The sequence below is a fragment of the Corvus kubaryi genome, unplaced genomic scaffold (assembly GCF_017639235.1).
Source record: "Corvus kubaryi isolate FWS band 111438036 unplaced genomic scaffold, C.kubaryi_AGA036_p1.0 37387, whole genome shotgun sequence".
In the NCBI taxonomy this organism is placed as follows: domain Eukaryota; kingdom Metazoa; phylum Chordata; class Aves; order Passeriformes; family Corvidae; genus Corvus; species Corvus kubaryi.
The window spans coordinates 7,163,315-7,182,491 of record NW_024581129.1 but is presented as its reverse complement, the minus strand read 5'-3'; the positions used below and the strand labels follow the sequence as shown (position 1 = coordinate 7,182,491).

The 19,177-nt window shown below is 58.6% G+C and overlaps 2 protein-coding genes across 4 annotated transcripts; one reads left to right on the top strand and one right to left on the bottom strand.

Annotated features, from left to right (window-relative positions):
- Positions 1-1,084: 1,084 nt before the first annotated feature.
- On the top strand, positions 1,085-8,455 carry RPL3L (ribosomal protein L3 like). 2 transcript variants are annotated; one of them, XM_042037066.1, is made up of 10 exons: positions 1,085-1,158; positions 2,138-2,330; positions 2,684-2,852; positions 3,991-4,126; positions 4,869-5,055; positions 5,754-5,914; positions 6,162-6,263; positions 6,351-6,446; positions 7,056-7,175; positions 8,343-8,455. In XM_042037066.1, the coding sequence occupies exons 1-10, from the start codon at positions 1,156-1,158 to the stop codon at positions 8,397-8,399; spliced, it is 1,224 nt and encodes a 407-aa protein (XP_041893000.1). In that variant the 5' UTR covers positions 1,085-1,155; the 3' UTR covers positions 8,400-8,455. The 2 variants fall into 2 exon arrangements, with proteins under 2 accessions (XP_041893000.1, XP_041892999.1); XM_042037065.1 differs by lacking the exon at positions 8,343-8,455 and having other exon boundaries at positions 7,056-7,308.
- Positions 8,456-8,932: 477 nt separating this feature from the next.
- Positions 8,933-19,046, bottom strand: LOC121668847 (testis-expressed protein 2-like). 2 transcript variants are annotated; one of them, XM_042037062.1, is made up of 13 exons: positions 18,620-19,046; positions 15,791-15,961; positions 13,393-14,282; positions 13,089-13,289; positions 12,708-13,008; positions 12,086-12,300; positions 11,758-11,916; positions 11,553-11,652; positions 11,260-11,392; positions 11,022-11,159; positions 10,586-10,798; positions 10,171-10,291; positions 8,933-9,504 (listed from the first exon to the last, which is right to left on the bottom strand). In XM_042037062.1, exons 3-13 carry the CDS (start codon positions 14,269-14,271, stop codon positions 9,379-9,381), a joined length of 2,586 nt encoding a protein of 861 aa, XP_041892996.1. In that variant the 5' UTR covers positions 14,272-14,282; positions 15,791-15,961; positions 18,620-19,046; the 3' UTR covers positions 8,933-9,378. The 2 variants fall into 2 exon arrangements, with proteins under 2 accessions (XP_041892996.1, XP_041892997.1); XM_042037063.1 differs by lacking the exon at positions 8,933-9,504 and having other exon boundaries at positions 10,198-10,560; positions 10,648-10,798.
- Between the last annotated feature and the right edge of the window lie 131 nt (positions 19,047-19,177).

The following is a 19,177-nucleotide window of genomic DNA, read 5'->3' as shown; positions in this document are numbered from 1 at the left end:
CCGTCTGTCCCACCTCCCTGCTCAGCAGGGCCATCCCACAGCACATGGCACAGGACTGTGTACAGATAGCTCTGGAATATCCCTGGTGAGGGAGACTCCGCACCCTCTGTGGGATCTGTTCCAGTGCTTGGTCACTGCACAGGGATAAAGTCCGTATGTGCAGGGGGAATTACTGGGGTCAGTCCCTGCCCGTTGCTCTGGTGCCATTGCTGGGCCCCGGAGCAGAGCCTGGGCCCTGCCCTGAGCCCTCCCTGCAGCCAGGGCCAGCCAGGGCTGAGGGCCCCTCTCAGCTGGGGCTCCTCTCGAGGCTGAGCAGCCCCGGCTCCCTCAGCCTGTGCTGGGCACGGAGCTGCTCCAGGCCCTTCCTCAGCTGCGCAGCCTCCGCCGGCCCCACTCCAGGAGCTCCCTGGCCCTGCTGTGCTGAGGGGGCTCAGAGCTGGACACCACACTACAGATGTGCCTCACAGGGCTGAGCAGAGGGACAGCTCCTGACCTGTTGGGAATATTTCCCACTGACGGAGGACAGGGTTAAATGGGATATCAGGGAGAAGTCCTTCCCTGTGAGGGTGAGGAGGCCCTGGCACAGGGTGCCCAGAGAAGCTGTGGCTGCCCCATGATCCCTGCAAGTGTCCAAGGCCAGGTTGGACAGGTCTTGGAGCATCCTGGGATAGTGGAAGGTGTCCCTGCCCATGGCAGGAGCTGTGACTGGATGGTTTTTAAGGTCCCTTCCAATCCAAACTGTTCTGTGATTCCGAGGTCTATTGTCTTGATCTCTTTTCACATCAGAATCACAAAGCCTTTTTGCCTGGGCTGACAGATTTTTCAGTCTGTGCTGGGGGTACCTGGTGCAGGTGTTCACAGCTCTGGGTGTGTGGTACCTGTTTGGAAACTGCCCTAATTCAGGAAACTGCCCTAATTCCTGCCATTCACACTGGAGTTGTTCAGGAGGGAGAAGCGTAAACTGAGCCAGCAGCAATTGACCTTTATCACACCACAACTGTCGTGTCCAACCTGCCAGGAATGAAATGAATATCACAGCGGGTGAAGCGAGCGGCTAAATTTGTGTCTTCAGACCCATAACCATCTTAAGTATTAATCTGGGGAGGCACTTCCTGACAGTCTCTCTCTGCTGCTGCCCCGGGCCGAAGACGTCCCATGGTTGGTACAGCTCTGCTGGAGTCGCTTGTGTGTGGAGGGTCAGCGGGCAAGGCTGGGTTATGCTCCTGGTAGTGCCGCTGGAATGGGGTCAGAATCCTCAGAGTTCCACTCAGGCTGGAAAATGAGCTTGGTGGAAAGCACAGCCAGGCGCTAGGACTGATCTGAGCTAGGAAGGAGCTGCAGTGAGTGCAGGACTAACCCTTTGCTGCTTGTGGTTGAAGTCTATATATTAATCTCTTCTCATCTGGCTTTCAAGGTGCCTTTAGAACCTGTGCATGTTCCTGTTACCCATTCCTTTGGGCATCCTTTCCCCTGTGTTCCCGATCCTTGCCTGTGCTTGTTTTGTGCCATTTGCCTTGATGACACAAAGCCCAGGAATTCCAAGCAGGCATTTTTGGTGCTGCAGGTACCAAATAAATTGTTACAATTAAGAGCACAGAAGGACAGATCTAATAGAGAATGTATTTCTCCTTCAAAGTCCTTCGGAGGAAGCTGAAGGAGGGAGATCATGTTAAGTTTTTTATTTAAGTGGCATCATTTGTCCAGAAATTTAGTGAATTCACACTGACAGAGAGTAGATTTATACTGGATATTAGGTAGAAATCCTTTCCCTGTGAGGGTGGTGAGGCCCTGGCACAGGGTGCCCAGAAAAGCTGTGGCTGCCCCTGGATCTCTGGAAGTGTCCAAGGTTGGACAGGGCTTGGAGCACCCTGGGATAGTGGAAGGTGTCCCTGCCCATGGCAGGGGGGTGGAACTGGATGGTCTCTGAGATCCCTTCCCACCCAAACCGTTCCAGAATTCTGTGACATTTTTCCATGTACATGACAGAAGCTTGAACAAAATCCCACCCTGTTACAACTCAAGGAAGAGCCCGGAATCTCTCCGGTATTCCCATGTAAAAGAGGGGAAATTTTGTTGTGCTTTGCCCCATTTTCCGGGAGCTGAGAGTGAAGCTGCCCTTTGCTGTTCCTCTCCACAGTCCCACCGCAAGTTCTCTGCTCCCAGGCATGGCCACCTGGGCTTCCTGCCCCACAAGCGGAGCCGCTGGCACCGAGGGAAGGTGAAGGCCTGGCCCAAGGATGACCCCAGCAAACCAGTGCACCTGACAGCTTTCCTGGGCTACAAGGCTGGAATGACCCACATTGTGCGGGAGGTGCACAGGCCTGGGCTCAGTAAGGCTTGGCTGCAGCAGGCATGGGGCCACATCCAGGAGGGAAAGGAGGGGATTAGGCTTGTTGGGAAAGGCTGTTTCTGGAAAGGGGTGGTGGAGCCCACAGCTTCTAGGTTAAATCCTGGCTGTCCAGGTCTTGGATGGTCAAAGGCCACCTCAGCATGGGCTGAGTGGGAGTTGCTGGAAATCTCCACACTGCGATAGTGAGTGGTGGTTTGGGAGATGGGAAGGCTGGGGCTGGTTGGAGACCAAACATGACCCTGCCCCCAGCACTCTCTGTGACAGCCGGAATCCTCCAGGGAATGACCTGATCCCAGAGGATGCCAAGCACCACTTCCCTTTGCTGCTCTGCAGAGGTCTCCAAGCGGGAGGAGGTGGAGGCTGTGACCATCATCGAGACCCCCCCGATGGTAGTGGTGGGGGTAGTGGGCTACATCGAGACACCCAAGGGCTTGAGGAATTTCAAGACTGTTTTTGCTGAGCACATCAGCGATGAGTGCCGGCGGCGCTTCTACAAGAACTGGTATGTGTGCCCTAAAAGGGTCATTTAACATTGGAACTCCCCAGGGAAGTAGTGGAGTCACCACCCTGGAGATGTCCAAGGCACCACTGGATGTGACATTCAGTGCTCTGGGCTGGATGACAAGGTGGGGATCAGTCACAGGTTGCACTCGATGATCTTGGAGGTATTTTCCAACCTCAATGATTCTTGGATTCCCAGAGTGGGGGGTTTCCTGGGGGGCTGCCTGTGAGGGATCTCTGGCAGCAATTCCACAGGCTCTCCGGGATGCCCAGACAGCTCAACTCCTGTGGAGTGAAACTGCTGCTTATTTAGTCATGCACAGAGACACTGCAAACAGCCCGATGCTGGGGAGCAGCATATGCATATGTAAATTTATTCTAATGGTTGAACCAAGTTCGCTCTCTCCACAATATCATATGGCAGATTCCTTTTCCCTTGTGTAGGTTGGACTTGTCAGCTCCCCAGTTAACTGGAATTCTTGAGCTGGAGTGAAACCAGATTTGCCAGGGGGAATATTGGTGCAGAATGTGGCCCCTGGCCCTCATAAATATCAACACCCCTCAGCAGAGAGGGAAGTGGAAAACACGAATTTCCTTGCTGCAGGAATTGTGTCTCCTGTGACAGTGCCATGGAGACCCACCCACCATACGCCTCTGTTTTCTCCTGTCAGCCCTTTTCACAACTCATCCACTTCCTTCTTCCCTCCCAAAGCCCTTGACAGCCAGGTGAGGCACAGGTATCCACAGGTACCAGGGAAGTGCCTGGCTGCTTTGTGGCTTCCTAGCTGTAGGAATCTCCTGTAACAGTGCCATGGAGACTTACCCACAACAAGCCCCCGATCCCTGCTTTCTCCTGTCTCTCATTTTGTGCCTGTATTTTGGTGGTGCTGAGTCAGTCAGTGGGAGACAACTGCATTCCTCATGCAGAAAGGTTTGAATTACCCTTGAACAAGCCCTTTTCACGGCTCATTATCCACTTTCCTCTTCCCACCTCAAGGTCCTGACAGTCAGGTGAGGCTCAGGTATCCACAGGTTCCTTGTGTCTCCGAGGAGGTGCCTGACAAGGTGACCTGTCCCCTCTCTGCACTGTCACAAGCCCTTTATCAGCTCTGATGGATGTCAAACCACTTCTGTCATAGGCACAAGAGCAAGAAGAAGGCGTTCACCAAGTACTGCAAAAAATGGCAGGATGAGGCTGGGAAAAGGCAGCTGGAGAAGGATTTTGCAGCCATGAAGAAGTACTGCAAGGTCATCCGTGTCATTATGCACACACAGGTCAGAGCATCCCCCAAAGCTCGGGGACTTCCTCAGCTCTGAGGGGCCTGGAAATGGGATCAGGGGGTGTTTTGGTGGTGTCACAGAGGCTGAGAGAGCAGATGGTGTGAGACAGGGCAATGGGAGGTGCTGACTGACCTTTCCAGCTGCCTCCTGACCTCCCAGTCCCCCTCCAGAGCTCCCTGCTCCAGGATTGCCTCAGGGGCTGTGGTTTGGGAACACTGGGTAGCCCCCACATCCTGATGGGAGCACACACATCCCATGGAAGAGAGCAAGAGGAGGGCAGAGCCTGGGCAGGTCCTGAGTCCTGTGTCAGCAAGGGACCTTGGGCCTCATGATCACCTCAAATTAGCAACTGGTGTCAAATGTTTTAGGCAAAAATAACCACATGGGCAGGCACAGTTTTGCCAGATGCTGATTGCCGGATACACAGGGGCCCGTTTTCATGCTGATCCCGGGAGTTAAGGGCTGCTTTGGAGTCTGGGGGAGAGCTAAGTTGGCTAAAGCCCAGATGAGGTCTCTGGGCTCAAGGACAAGGAGTTGGCTCCACGAGATCCCAGATACCAGGAGCTGCTGACCCAGGGCTGCTATGAAAGGGCACGACTGTGGCAGAGAGGGTGGTGAAGCAGTGGCTCTGCTCACCCCTGTGCTCCTCACAGATTCTGAGTGACCCAGCCCTGCTGCACCCTCGTGTCTGTGGGGCGAGGGGCCACATGTCACCCTAAACCACTGTGTGCTGCAGATGAGGCTGCTCCCACTGAGGCAGAAGAAGGCCCACATTATGGAGATCCAGCTGAATGGGGGCACAGTGGCTGAGAAGGTCGACTGGGTCCGGGAGAGGCTGGAGAAGCAGATCTCTGTGCACAACGTCTTCAGCCAGAACGAGATGATCGATGTCATCGGGGTGACCAAGGGGCACGGGATGAAAGGTACAGGGGTTTGGGTCTGTCCTTCTCACATGGCTCTGCCCATCAGGTGGTTTTGGGGCAGGAAGGTGTTAACAACACTGAGAACCCCCAATTTTTTGTAGAGGGAGTAGCAAAGAGCCTCGGAATCTTAAGCATGACATCCAGTTCTCTTGTGGCAGAGTTTGGTTTCCTTAATCTCAGGGATTCCGGCAAGAGAAAAGTGCAACAGGGGCATCTCTGATGTAGATACAAAGGAGCTGACAAGGTAACCTCTGGTGGAAAGATTTTCCCTGAGATTAAGGGCAATGAAAGCTGTGCTGTCTACTGTGCCCAGAGGCCTCCCAGGAGGCTCAGAGGCACTGTCAGTACATAAAGCAACAAGATCTAATGGGAGGTGTCCCTTCCTGTGGCAGGGCTTGGAACTGGATGGTCTTTGTGGTCCCTTCCAATCTAAACCATTCTGTGATTGTGTGAATGTCTCCCAAACCCCACATGTGCAGGGGTGTGGGTGTCCCTGGGGGCATGGAACACATCCCAGTCTGATCAGAGCCATGGGAAGTGAGAACAGCTCCTCATCTCCTCCCAACACAGCCTCCTCTGAGAACTGCAGGAGAAGGATGGGACTGTCCCTCAGGAGAATGATGGGACCCTGCTTCCCCAGTCCCAGCCCCTGCCCTGCCCCTCCCTGCTGACCCTGCCCACTGTTCCCATGCTCCCAGGGGTGACCAGCCGCTGGCACACCAAGAAGCTGCCCAGGAAGACACACAAGGGCCTGCGGAAGGTGGCCTGCATCGGGGCCTGGCACCCGGCCCGCGTGGGCTACTCCATCGCCCGGGCTGGCCAGAAGGGCTACCACCACCGCACCGAGATCAACAAGAAGGTACAGCCCGGGGGGGCTCCCTCAGGCCTCCCATCCTGTCACCATCCTCCTTGCCATGGTGCCCTCAGCTGTCCTTATCCTCCCAGATATTTCCGTAGACATCTCCATGTCTTTCCCGGTGCTTTTCTGCTGCTCGAGGGCACACCTTGGTGAAAACCATGTGATTCTGTGGGGGATTTGGTCACCCTGTGAAGCTCCTCAGCAAGGGGCAGGAGAGTCTCCATCTCTTCTGCCTGTCTGTTCCCAGATTTACCGCATTGGCCATGGGATCCACGTGGAGGATGGCAAAGTGGTGAGGAACAACGCTTCGACGCACTACGATATCACGGAGAAGACCATCACACCTATGGTAAGGGCTGAGAGGTGACAGGGCTGTGACTCTCCTGACTCTCCCAGCCAGCTCTCCTGCCCACCAACCCCTCTGCTCTCCCCACAGGGTGGTTTCCCTCACTATGGAGAGGTCAACAACGACTTCCTCATGCTGAAGGGCTGCGTGGTGGGCACCAGGAAGCGCGTGCTCACCCTCCGGAAGGTGAGAGCACCAGGCTGGGATGGACCGCAGCTTCCCAGGGACACATTCTCCACATGGAGAGCCCTCCAAATGCTGTGCAGGGACACTGGGAGGGTCCTTGGTGCTGTGTTGCACATGAATGTGGTGCTGAGGGCATTGGCAGGTGGAGGGTTTGTGGAGTGGGCAGGTGGATGGAGCCTCTCTGGAGAGCTTCAGAGCTCTGAGGGCTGGGGTTCATTTCAGAAATGAAATGATGGATTGTTACAGAAAGGGTGATTGGGCATTGGAATGGGCTGCCCAGGGAGGCGGTGGAGTCACTGGTGTTTAAGGACAGACTGGATGTGGCACTCAGTGTCATGGTCTGGTTGACAAGGCAGTGTTAGGCTATAGGTTAGACTTGGTGATCTCAGAGGTCTTTTCCCGCCTAGTTGATTCTGTGACTCTGTGAAATGCTGAGTGAAGAGCAGCTCTGCAAGCTCTCCACCACCTGAGCACCAGGGTGTTGCTCTGAGAACACAGATTTTTGAGGAGATATTTGTTTAGAGGATATTCCAACCCTGCTTCCATGAGAACAGCTGTCCTGATTTTCTGTAATGATTATCTTGATGTGTTGTGACTGTTCTTTCCCAGTCCCTCCTGGTGCACACGAGCCGCTGGGCCCATGAAGCCATCGAGCTCAAATTCATTGATACCACTTCCAAATTCGGCCACGGCCGCTTCCAGACAGCTCAGGAAAAGAGGGCTTTCATGGTGAGTTCCTCAGGCTGCCTCCAGCTCATCATGGGGCTAAAGCAACTGACTGACTCCAACCAAGCATCTTCCAGGTGTCCATGGGCAGGGAGGTAGAACTGGATGAGTTTTATGTCCCTTCCAACCCAAACCATTCCAGGATTCTATGATTCCATGATTCTATGATGTTTCTCGATACAACAACAGCCAAACGAATGTTTGAGACTCTCTTGAGTAAAGACAGCCACAAGCTCAGCTCACGCAGCAGAAATTATGCTAAGGAAGAACAGGATGGTTGTGTGAGTGATCCAAGACAACTCAACCAGCAAATAAGAGACCATATGGGCAACCAGTTCCCATTTACCATGGGAAGTTTTAAACAAGCAGTTAATTTGGCAGGCACTGTCTTGGCCATATGGTCCCTTTCACTTGGAATTGTGCACTGCTTTGATTTGTTTGGAATGATTTATAGCTTTAATGTTCTTAGAGGAAAAAAGTTTGGGTCAAATTCAGATGCAGATTTATGGTGCTTTTGTCAGAAGCTTTCAAGAAGGCCAAGCAGTGTATTTTTCTTAAATCTGGGGCAAAAAAAAAAAAAAAAATCCAAACATGGCAGTTTCCTGAATAGTTTTGCAGCCTTCACCAGGCTGGTGCAAGTCTGAGTCTGAAGGGGAGGAAGCACTGAATAAACCAGGAGAGAGAGAAGGAGAAGGCAAAGAAACAACTGCCTGGATCCCAGGCAGATGTAAACTGGGTCTGGATCTGGCCTGTCAGCCAGAAATGCCATGTGAAGCTGGCTAAGCCTCCTTAGAGCTGGCAGGGGGATTGGTTAGGCAGAGCTCTTTAGAGGTTAAGCTGATTTCCTTCAGCTCAGTGTCAGGAGCCTGTTGTGTCACTGCCAGCCCTGAGCTGCTGTGATGAGGAGCTTGGTGACAGGAGGAGGTTTGACCTGGGTGCAGCTCTTTTCTTTGCCATTTTCCGCCATGGATTCTGTGGTAAAACATCACATTTGCCTGGAAGTTGAGGGACATAAGTAATTCCTGCCATTTGCTCCCATAGGGTTGATTTGCTGTAGGATAACCCCATTTTTCAGCTGCTGGCCAGAGCTGCCTTTCTGGTCCCCACAGCCCAGACACAGCCATGTCTGCATGTCCCTAACACCAAACTCTCCTCTCTGCTCTCTTCCAGGGTCCTCAGAAGAAACACTTGGTGAAGGAGAAGCCAGGTGTGCAGGAAGAGCTCTAAGGATGGAGATCCAAGGCTGCCTGACAGGGCACTTGCAATAAAGGGGCTCCAAGCCATGCCTGCTCCCTCTCTTCCTTCTGGAGGGGTGTCTTGCCTGTTTTCAGGCTTCTCAGCAGGTGGGGATGGGAAAAGTGGCATTTGGGACTGGCCCACACAGACAGGGACTAACTGGGACAGCCAAGTGCCTGCTGTGTCCTCTGGATCCTCCCTTTCCTTTGCCAAGTGAATTTTTCCACTCACCAAACCACCATGAAGACTCTTCTTCTTCTCATCCAGCAGAGAGCAGAGCAGGTACCAGCACTTCTGCACGAGTTTCCACTGGGAATACTGGGAATACAGGGCCTCCCCATGACCTGCCTCTGCCCAGGCTCCCCAACTGTCTCTCCCCTCACTGCCTCTCCCACACACCCCCAGGCACTGCAGAGCTGAAGATACAACCCGGGGGCTTCTCCCTGCTCAAAGCCTCTGATCCCAGCTGGAATCCTCAGCAGAGATGGGAATTTGTGTACAAGAAGAGGGCTGCTAGGCAGGGCTGGGCAGCGATGGATTTATTCAGTTGGGACTCCTTTCCCACCCGTGCTTTCCTTGCAGCCCAGCTGCCTGTGGGGAGGGGGGGATGCCCCGGAGCTGGGAATTTCGGATCAGCAATGATCCCAACTCCTTTGGTGCAGAACTGGTCCAGGTGTCCTGCACCCTCTTCGGGAACCAGACAGTGGGAAAGCCAGCCCTCCACTGTCCAGAGCTGCCTACTTGACCAGGAGTCCTGGGAACATGGCCATGAAATTCCTGGGTCTCCAGCAGCCTGGTTGTGCCCTGAACGTGTGCTTGCAGGATTTGAAGAGGCTCATCTGCAGAAGCAGAGGATGAGGATGAATCCAGGCACAGCCCTGGGTGCAGTCAGTGGCCAGGCCCTGGCTGTCCCCATGTCCCAGCGAGGTCCCTGAGCTCCGGGCATTGTCCCTGCCCCTGGGATTGTGCTTCAGAGCCTCCTGTCCCCCTTGGCTGGCAGGTCCCGGGGCAGTCCTGTGGTGGGTGGCCAAGGATCCAGGCCAGAGCGCATGATGGGAATGATGAGATCGTCCATGTTTGGCATCACCAAAATTTTCTGAAAAGAGGAATCCGGAATAACAAATCAGTGGGTTTGAACACCACGGGGACACTGCCTGGAGGTGGCTTGGCAGGAGCCACGCCTGGGTCAGAGGCTGTGAACTGGAGGTCCTGGGCTCCCACCCCCGCAGCAGCAGCCCCAGGGCGGTCCCAGCCCTGGATATCAGGGTGGGGATGAACAGGAACAGTTTATCTTTGCTCTGCCCACCTCCATGGCTTCAGGGGTGGCCACAGCAGGGCACTTTGAAGCCATCCAAATGGGTGGCTTTTGGGGGGCCCTAAATACCTGTGGGGACATTTCTGCTCTTTGAGCAGAGGTGAGAGGCTGAAAACAAACCCTTGGGAAGGTAAATCTCCCAAACATCCCCAAACCAGAGCAGATGGGTGGATTCAGCCCTTTTGGGGGATATCTGCCTGGGACTGCCTGACACCCCCAACCCTCCCTGCTTGGGGCAGGCCTGCAAATGGTGGGAGGAAATCACTTTTCCTCAGCCCTGGAGCTTGTTATTTGGGTTCTGTGTCTTCACTGTTCCAAGCTGGCCAGACCAGACCAGATGTCGGCTTTTTGCAGAAACAAGTGGCCCGAACTGAGGCTGACTCTCCCTGATGGCAGCAATGCCCAAGCCTCAGCAGGGTTTGTTAAGCCCTTGAACAGCCCAGGCACCTGAAATTCGTGCTTCAGCTTCTTCTCAATCCACTCAGTGACATGCAGGAATGTCACCTCCCGCTCGCCCAGCTTCGGGCGCACCTTCAGCTCCAGCTGCGGTGGCACTCGGAAGCTGTACCTGTGAGGGGAAAGGAAAGAGGCAGCAAGCATCACCTCTCAAAGATGCGGCTCAGCCCAGGTGGCCCCACTGCTGGGTTTTAGGGAGGAGGTCACAGCTGCTCAGGGTCCCCAGATCCTGTGTTGGCCTGGGTGAAGACTCAGAGAAATGAGCCTGAGGTCTGTGAGCCCCTTTGAGGAACAGCCCTGGGTTGTTGGTGCTCAAGATGAACCCAAAGCCGTGGAGTTGGCTCCTCACAGGGAGCAAGGGGAGCTGGAAGGAGGATGTGCCTGTGGGGGAAAAGAGAGCTGGTACCAGACACGGTTGGTCGGTGGTGGGGGGATGTTCACGGCCAGGGTTCCTGCCAGCTCCTGCACCTCCACCGTCAGCAGCAGAGGCGTGTTGGAAACCTCCTCCATCTTCTTCTTGATGAACTCATTCTCTGTGGCCTTCTGGAAGTACTTGGACTTGGCAATCTTATCCACGAAGCGCAGGATCTTCCGGCTCGTGCTGTTGCCGCTGACGTGGCTAAAGCAAGAGGGGCCCCAGCTCAGCCCTGCTGGGTTTTGGGGTTCCCCAGCCCTCTGCCACAGCACCCCACAGGGACAGAGTCCCCTCTGAAAGCTGCCACGATGTGCTGTGTGTGCCCTGCTGGGGACACTGTCCCCCAGCTCCTGTGCTGATATGGCACCGTGCATCCCCCAGCCCCTCCCAGTGCCCCCCATGGCACAAACCCCCAGCACCCCCTTACCCCTCGGTGCCAGGCGGGGGAAGCCGCTCCCCCGGGGCTCCCACAGGCTCTGCAGTGGTGACATCTTCCTCGTCAGAGGAGCCGGCGCTGGACGACTCCGCATCGCTGTCTGCCAGCAGGATCAGCCGCGGCCTGGCCCTGCAAACCCCAGGAGATCACGGGGTGCTCTGGGGACAGCAGCCTCGCCTCACTGGGGCAGGAGGAGCAGGATGAGCCCATCCATGGACAGATTCCTTACCCCTCTCTGCCTGCCTCTGCAGGGCCGCTCTCCTCTGCAGAGCTCTCCTTCCCCAGCTTGCTGAGGTTCATTTTTGTCTCCAGCGTCATCTGCAACGAGCCGCTGTAGGTGACCTCCATGTCCACCCAGAGTCCTGCCAGGGAGAGGGACAGGGCGAGATCAGGTCAGCACCACAGGGGTCAGAGCTGTTTGCGTGCTGCCAAAACCTCCCAGCTTTGGGGACCGGGCTGGCAGCTCAGTAAAGCCATCCTGAAGCCAGCCTTGGGGTCCCTGTCCCTCTGTGGGGCTCTTACCTCGCTCATTGATGGTGGGGTTGGAGGCGCTGAGAACTGAGGGGATAGATGTGCCCATGTCCAGCTCTGTCAGCGTCAGCTCATTCATGAAATACGGGAGCTGATGGAGGGAAACCCCATGGGCGACGGTCACCACAGCCTGGCATGTGCCATGGAGCCTTGGGAACAAGGCTGCCCCGAGTGATCTGATGCTCCTGCCTCTCACCTTGATCTTGCTCAGCTTCTTCTGGATCTTGTTGGACACCTGCTCAGCCCAGTACTGCTCCCGCAGGAAGTCCCAGAAGATGCGCCCCACCAGCGCATTCATCCAGGCCATGCTCGCCGTGTCCTCGCCGAGCTGCGGAGGGACAGCAGCCACCAGCCCCTGCAGCGAGGTGGCCCCGTGAGCAGTGGAACCTGCTGTCCTGGTGCTCTCCTGCCCCAGGGCTTGGCTGCTCACACAAACCACAGACTGGAAGTGGCTCTGTGTGGGGTCCATCAGCCTCTGCTTAGCGCTCAAGTCCCGCTCCCAGTGCTGGATTTGTCCCACTCACCTTTGTGGGCGTGGGGCTGCCCAGAGCTCCATGAGAGGGGCTCCGGTCCGGGCTGGGTGCCCCCTGTGCTGGCATGAATCGGGCCATGTAGGTGCTGTAATCCAGGTAAATCTCCTCAACACTTCCTGACAGATCCTTGGCTGAATCTGTGGATGGGATGTCCTCAGCACTGCCCCCACTGCTGCTGCCGCTGCTCTGCGGAACTGATCCCATGCCTGGGGACATGGAACCACAGAATCATTTAGCTTGGAAAATCCCTCCAATGTCATCAATCCAACCATTCCCCAGCACCTCTCCAAGCGCCACATCCACAGGGATTTAACTCTTTCCAGGGATGGGGACTCCACCCCTGCCCTGGGCAGCTGTGCCAGGCCTGGACCGCCCTTTCAGTGGAAGAATTTTGCCTAATATCCAATCTGTTGGGTCAGGATAGCATCAAGGGTGACGTGATGCCTGTCCATGATGCCAGTGACACGCCACCCACTCTGTGCTGATGACGTGAACCCTCTTGGCTACACTTTGGGCTCCTCCATGTCCCTCTGTGCTCATTGCTGCCCACCAAGGGATTGTGTTCCGGGATCAGTCCTGGCACAGAGCAGAGGCCGTGGTGGCTGCTCCTCACCTGCTCTGGTGTCACCATGACTGCTAGGTGTCCCATGGGAGGCTTGCACGAGGTGCTGGTACCACTCCTCCTTCTCTCGCCCTGTCCGCCCAAACAGGTACAGGCACCTCTCCCTGCAGTCCCCTGGGATGTCCTGCCCAGACACCGGCACCTTCCTTGTCCCCTCATCCCCCTGCAGCTCCGTGTCGTGCTCCTCGCTGCTCCTGCCCTCTCCCTCCGCCGTCTCGGGGAGGAGCACACAGATGGGATATTTCTTGTTCCACGTCCGCTTTCGGGCCAGGCTGGGGGGGCACAGGAAGACCTGCAGCACCGAGAGCGGGATGAGGCCGGGCCAGGCATGGGGGGTCCCCGTGGGAGGGTCCTGGGGACCTCCAGGCTCACCTTGGCGTCGGTCAGGTCGTAGCAGCGGTGGCTGACGAAGACTGCGTCCAGGATCTCCTCCTCGAAGGTGGCTCGGCGCGGGATGTTGCTCTTGGGGTAGGACAGCTTGAGGGTGGACCCGTCCAGCACGGCGAGCACCGAGTGTGTGAGCGACGGATGGAAAAGCTCGGGGTCGTACACGTGCAGCTGATTCATCCAGCCCTGGAAAAGGGGGAAGAGGGAGCCGGCTGCTTCCTGCTCACCACAGGCACCTCCAACTCCGCAACCCCCTCCAGCCCTTCATCCCGGACCGCCCCTCTCCTACCTGGAGGTGGGGGGTTTCCCGCGGCTCCCCCGGGAGCAGCTTGGGGCGCAGGCGGCCCCACGGTCCCCGAGCGGCCGGCGGGGCCTTGGGCACGAGGAGGAGGACGGCGAGGAAGCCCAGCAGCAGCCCGCAGAGCAGCCCCACGCCGAGCCCGGCGGCGTAGGGCGGCAGCGGCAGCACCAGGTACCCGTACGCGAGGAGGGCGATGGAGGCGAGCGCTCTGCCCGGCACGGTGGCCCCGGACCGCGCCGGCGGCGGCTCCTCGGGGGTTGGGAGCGGGGGTTCGGCGTCTCTCTGTGCCACCTCCACCACCTGGATCACGTCCCCGTAGGAGCAGATCTCGTAGCGGCAGTTCAGGGTGGGCTCCCAGGGCGTCCAGTCCCGCACTCGGCGGCCTCCGGGCCCGCGGCTGCCCCCGGGGCTGCCCCCCGGCTCCTTGGCCCGGCTCGTGGGGCTGCTGTCCTCGGCCATGAGGCGGCTGAGGCGGCTGAGGGGCTCCTGCACGGCCTCCGACAGCCGCCGCCTCGTGTCCTCCAGCCTGGCGTCGCGCAGCCGGAGCAGGCCGGCTCGGCTCTCCGACGGGGACACGCTGGGCGACGATGGAGCCGTGCGCGACTTGGCCGGGCTCAGCCGGGGCTGGGCGGCCCGGGGGAGGTCGGCCAGGAGCATCCCCCCGGGCTGGGGCGAGGGGGGACGCTTTGCGTCCCCGTCCGCCGTGTGAAGGGGCCCGCAGCCATCCCGGCCGCCGGTGTCCTCCCTGGTGCCGCCGGGATGGGGTGTTGGTCCCTCGGTGTCCCCACGGCGAGGTGAGCCCGGGAACGGTGCCAGGGCTGGAGAGGCGTCTGCTGCCACCGCAGCCTGGTCTGCCATCGCTCGCATCGCCGACGGCACTGCCGAGGGACAGGGAAGCAGCTGTCAGAGCTGGAAGAGCTCCGGGTCACCTCAGGGCACGGAACATCCCTGCCCTAGTCCTGCCAACCCCGTCGGCATCGCCCGGGGGCATCTCCCGGAACCCGTCGCTCTGGGCTGGGCGCCTTCCAGCCTGTTTGGGGATGCGCTTGGGGCATAGAGCTTGTGGCTCTCCTTGTGCTTCCCGACAGGGAGGGGATGCAGAAGGCCCCGTGGTGAGATGAGCTCAATGGCTGCGTGTGGGAAACCGCTTGTCTAACGAGGATAAACCTGAGCCAGGCAATTAGCAACGGGGCTGCCGATAGCCCGGGGCTGCCGAGAGCCCGGGGCTGCCAGCCAGGGCTGCAGCCAAAGCAGGGGAATTTTCCACACCAGGACATTCCACTGGTCCCAGTGCTGAGTGCTGGGGCTGCGAGGAGGGATGCCAGGCCAGCGGGCAGGACTCCCTGACTCCTCTAAATGTTCACGGTTTGGCCCCTGATTCGAGCACTGCATGAATCCAAAATGGAGCCAGCCCAAGCTGCAGCCCCAGTGCAGCGTGGGGATGCTCCATAAGCACAGCCAGCAATCTCTGGCTTTACTAAGGGGGCACACAAGTTTTTCTAACACAAGATTTCCATTGTCTTGAGGGGGTCTGTGGCCTCAACGAAGTGCAGTCCTGTCCCCACCAGCTGCCGCTATCCCTCATGGCAGCACTCCTGCCAAAGCCATGGGCTGACCCGCTCTGAGCCGTGCCCCCTCCATGATTTTGAGAGGGAGAAGGGATCTGCAGGAAGGGCTCTGCAGGGCCACCGCGGTGCTGAGTCAGCTCCCAGCAGGTCCATGGAGTGCTCAGCCCCCCCGCCCTCTTCCCCTCACAGCATCCCTGCAGCAGGAGCAGGAATGCATCCCAGGGACCCTGGGGCTGCCTCACGCTCGCACCGAACCGCCCTGGATCTTCAAAGCTCCTCAGTGCCAGGAATTAATTACAGGCTGTGCCGCAGCTGCCTCCAGCCCCCTTTATATAATCTCAGCTCTTGCTTTGCTTCTCCTTTACAGGAGCCACTTGTTAACCCCAAGTCATCCACGGGTGATTATCCTGGTGGTCCCAGCTCCCTGCAGAGAGCCTGGCTGTTGCTGTCCAGCCCATGGGCAGGGCTGTGGCACTGCTGGCACCACCAGCACCTGGCAAGGCACCAAAACAGCCAAACAAGGAGTGAGCAGAGGGAAATGAGCAGTGGAGCTGGGCCTGAGAGGAGACCTGCTCTAATGGAAAGTGTTCCTATCCACTGCAGGGGTGGTCTTTAAGGTCCCTTCCAACCCAAAGCATTCCATGATTCTGTGATTCCAAGGGATCCCTCCCCTGATGCCGCAGGGCCCTGTCCACCTCCCACCCCAGCACTGCAGCCCGGGCACCCCCTGCCCCTCATCATGCAGGGTTCTCAGTGGCACCACATCACAGCCACTCCCAGTATCCCCAGTTCTGCCCATTACCCTTGGCTGTTCCTACCAGCACGTCCCTGGGCTGGTCCTTGCAGGGTCCTGCCCGGTCCCTGCTCCGTGTCCCTGCCAGGTCAGGGGGACAGTGTCTCCCCAGTGCTGGGCTTAGTGCTGCCGGTGTTCCACTCTGCCGTGCCCGGCTCTCCGTTCCCACCGCTCCCGTACTCGTGGGTTTTAAAAGCTAAAAAAAAATAAGGCAAAAAAAGAAGTCTGTTTCCTGAGAGACCATTAGCACGGTGGAAGACGGAGATAATAATAGCCTGGGCTTGTATGGGAGTTCTCCTCTGGCAGGGATGGTGAGTACAGCGGGGGCTACGCTGCTGCTGCTGCAACAGCCACCTCTGGGGAGGGGGTGCTGGAAGGTGGGGTGCAGCAGGATAGACCCAGCTGTGTGCCCTGGCTGGACCACCAGCACCCCGAGAGGGAGGTGCAGCCCCGGGGGAGGCTTTGCTGCTGGCTCAGGTGTCACAGAGCAAATGCTGAGCGTGGAGGTGGCCCAGCACTACCCCACCTCCCAGCCCGGAGCTCGTCCCCAGCCCATGGCCCTGCAGGATCGTGGGGATCTTTTTGCTCTTTACAGGATAAATTGGATATGAAGGTCCTTGCAAGTGTTTTCATGGGGGCAGCTGGGTGTGCTCAGCTGGGTCACAGGGTGATAGGATGATGGTGGCTTTGGAGGTGCCAGCAAACAGCTCTCAGGGGGTGATCCCTCCTGTTTGGGACATCCCTGGAAGGGTTTGGGGCTCAGTGGGATGTCTCTTGAGGAGCAGTGCTTGGGACACCCAGCCCAGGATGGTCACATCTCTGCAGGGCAGGGGCACAAGACCCCTAATGACAGTGTCCCCCCTCACAGTGTGTGGACACACCAAAGCCGTAACCAAGTGAGAATCTCCACTGGATTCCAGCTCCAAAATTCCACTCCTTGCTCCCAGCTTTGGTTCAAATTCAAGTCTTGGACGTGACCTGACAGAGACAAGCTGCGACCCAGCTTGGGCTGGTGTCTTGGGGCATCTCTCCCTAAAACATTCCCTTCACACGGCCAAGGGAGCAGGAGGTGGCATGGCACAGAGTGGCATGGTGGGAGCTCCCGGGGGGGGCACTGCCCGCCTGGTGTTTGCTTTGGTTGTAGAATCAGTGAGTTAATTGAAATATCAACTTCATTAACTTCCCTCAGTCCTCTGTGGTTAATTAGGGTGGCAGTGGTGCTGCTGGCGGGGATGTGGCACCACAGCAGCGCTTTCCTCACCCAGCCAAAGGAGTTGGAAATCCCTCTCTAATTATCTGCACAAAACACTGTGACAGAACCTGGCTGTGACACTGTCCCTGGAGCGCTCTGCATTATCCTGAGATCAGGGAGCACCAAGGTGGCTTTGAGGGAATTCTGCAAGCTCAGAATGTAACTTTGGCCGATGGGCTGGGCAGTGTGGGATCCCAGCTCCATCCTCTGCTCCCAGTTGCACATCACATCGCTCCTTCTCAGGGGTTTTACTGGTGGATACAGGAGTGGGTTTCATGCTGCTGGGGGAGCAAGGAGCCAGGTGGGCTTTGGAGTGCCTCCAGCAGGGTGCCAAGAGCCAGCCAGCCCCAGGACCCACTCCCAAAGCCTCTACACCACCCTGTGCATCCCAGGGCTTGAACCTCTTCCTGCCTCTCTATGGACTCTGCTTCGCTCCCATGTCTCAACCATTCCCAGTATCTGCTTGTCTTCCTGAGACTTTCACATCCCTCATGGCATGGCCCCTGCAGCTCACAGGAGCTCTCACCCATGGGAAAGGATCCAGCCAGTTCCAGCATCCATCCCATTCACCAGCACAGCCTCACTGTCGGAATTCCAGGGAACAGCAGTTATCCCATGGATGATGCTGCCAAGACCTGCTGGCTGCTGCGGCTCCTTCCGCCGCCTGGAAATCCACACCTCTAAGGTGTGCGGGGCCCTGGAGTCTATTTGGAGCTTTCACTGACATCCCGCTCCTCTGATCTCGGTGGATCTTACGGGAAGCGCTTTCAAAGCAGCGCATCCCCCTCCCTCCCGTGCGGTGACGCGGCGCGTTCCCGGCTCCCCGCGCCCCGCGGTGCGGAGCCCCTTCCTCCCCCTGCCCGGGCGCCTGCCACGAGCCATCAATCCCCGGGGCTGCAGCGGGAGCTCAGCCCGCCCGGGATGAAGCCTGACCTAATTCAAAGGGGCAGCATGCAGAGGGCAGCGGCACCGCCGGCGCCGGCCCCACGCCGGGGTCCCGCAGCCCCGGGGGGAGCTCCCGGCCGCCGGACACGTCCCTTGGCGTTAGGGAATGGGGATCCATCCAAGCGCGTCGCTGCGGCCGCAGGGCCAGGGTGGCAGAGCCAGACCCCGGTTTTTGTCCAAAGGGCACCAAAATTTTTTCCTCTCGCACCAAGGAAGGTGCCATTTCCATGAGAGCCTAAGCCCGGGGAGTCATCCGAGAGGTTTTGGATATAAACTACAAAAGAAGGGATTTGTGGTGCTAGTTTTTGGAAGGAGAAGGAACCTGCAGCAGCTCAGCCCCTTTGGAAACCTGCCCAGGTTCACCTTCAAAGCCCTCACCTTGCCACATGCCGGGCTGTCACCTCCTCCTCTCCGGGACCCCCCGCGCCCACGACGGGCCCCGATCGGACCCCGCATCCCTCCGTGGGAGGGTCCCAACGGGTGACCCCGGCTCTGCGCTCCCGGGGCAGGGTGGTCCCGCTGTGCCCGCTCCTGCACCCATCCGCAGAGCCCTGGGGGTGCTTGAGGGACCCCGTGTCCCAACCGCCACCAACCCTGCTGGGGAAATCGGGGCTGCCCGGCCCCGCCGCCCGCCCCGGGGCCCCGCAGCGCCGGTACCTGCGGCAGGCGGAGGGGCCCGGGGAGCCGGGAAGGGCCGGTCGGTCCCGGTGGTGGAGAAGGAAGAGCAAAGCCGGGGAGTCGGAGTGGCCCCAGAGCCGGGGGAGGATAATGTGGCGGTCAGTCCCGCTGCCGGGGAGGACCGGACCTTGTGCCGGGGAAGAAGAGCCGGTGCCAGCGCCAGTGACGGTGTCGGCGCTGGCGGAGGCCGGTCGGTCCTGGTGCCAGGATCCAAGTACTGATGTCGGTGCCGGGATAGCAGGCCCGGAGCCGGTGCCGGTTCCGGTGGCAGTACCGGCGGTGAAGAGCCGGTGCCGGAGGCTCCGTCGCGGTCCCGCTGCCGGCTGCAGATGCCCAGAGCCGGGCTGGCGCCCGCCCCGCTCCCGCCGGCGGTGCCGGAGCATCCGCAGCCCCGAGCCGGCTCCGCGCTCCGCCCCGCGCCCCCCGCGCCGCCCCGCGCCCCCCCGCATCCCCCTCGCCGGGGCTGCCCCTCGCTCCGCCACCGCCCCGGGGAGGCCGCGCGGGGGCTGCGGGCCCGGGCCGGGGTCCCCGCGGGGA

What these genes read in the sequence shown, in the direction of transcription:
- RPL3L (XM_042037065.1), top strand. An exon ending in AGAAGACCATCACACCTATG is followed by an intron (nt 6,264 to 6,350) that starts GTAAGGGCTGAG and finishes CTCTCCCCACAG; the next exon opens with GGTGGTTTCCCTCACTATGG. An exon ending in GCGTGCTCACCCTCCGGAAG is followed by an intron (nt 6,447 to 7,055) that starts GTGAGAGCACCA and finishes GTTCTTTCCCAG; the next exon opens with TCCCTCCTGGTGCACACGAG.
- LOC121668847 (XM_042037062.1), bottom strand. Translation starts at nt 14,271, where the DNA reads ATGCGAGCGATGGCAGACCAGGCTGCGGTGGCAGCAGACGCCTCTCCA. An exon ending in GCAGCCCCACGCCCACAAAG is followed by an intron (nt 11,917 to 12,085) that starts GTGAGTGGGACA and finishes ACCTCGCTGCAG; the next exon opens with GGGCTGGTGGCTGCTGTCCC. An exon ending in CCCCACCATCAATGAGCGAG is followed by an intron (nt 11,393 to 11,552) that starts GTAAGAGCCCCA and finishes TCTCCCTGGCAG; the next exon opens with GACTCTGGGTGGACATGGAG.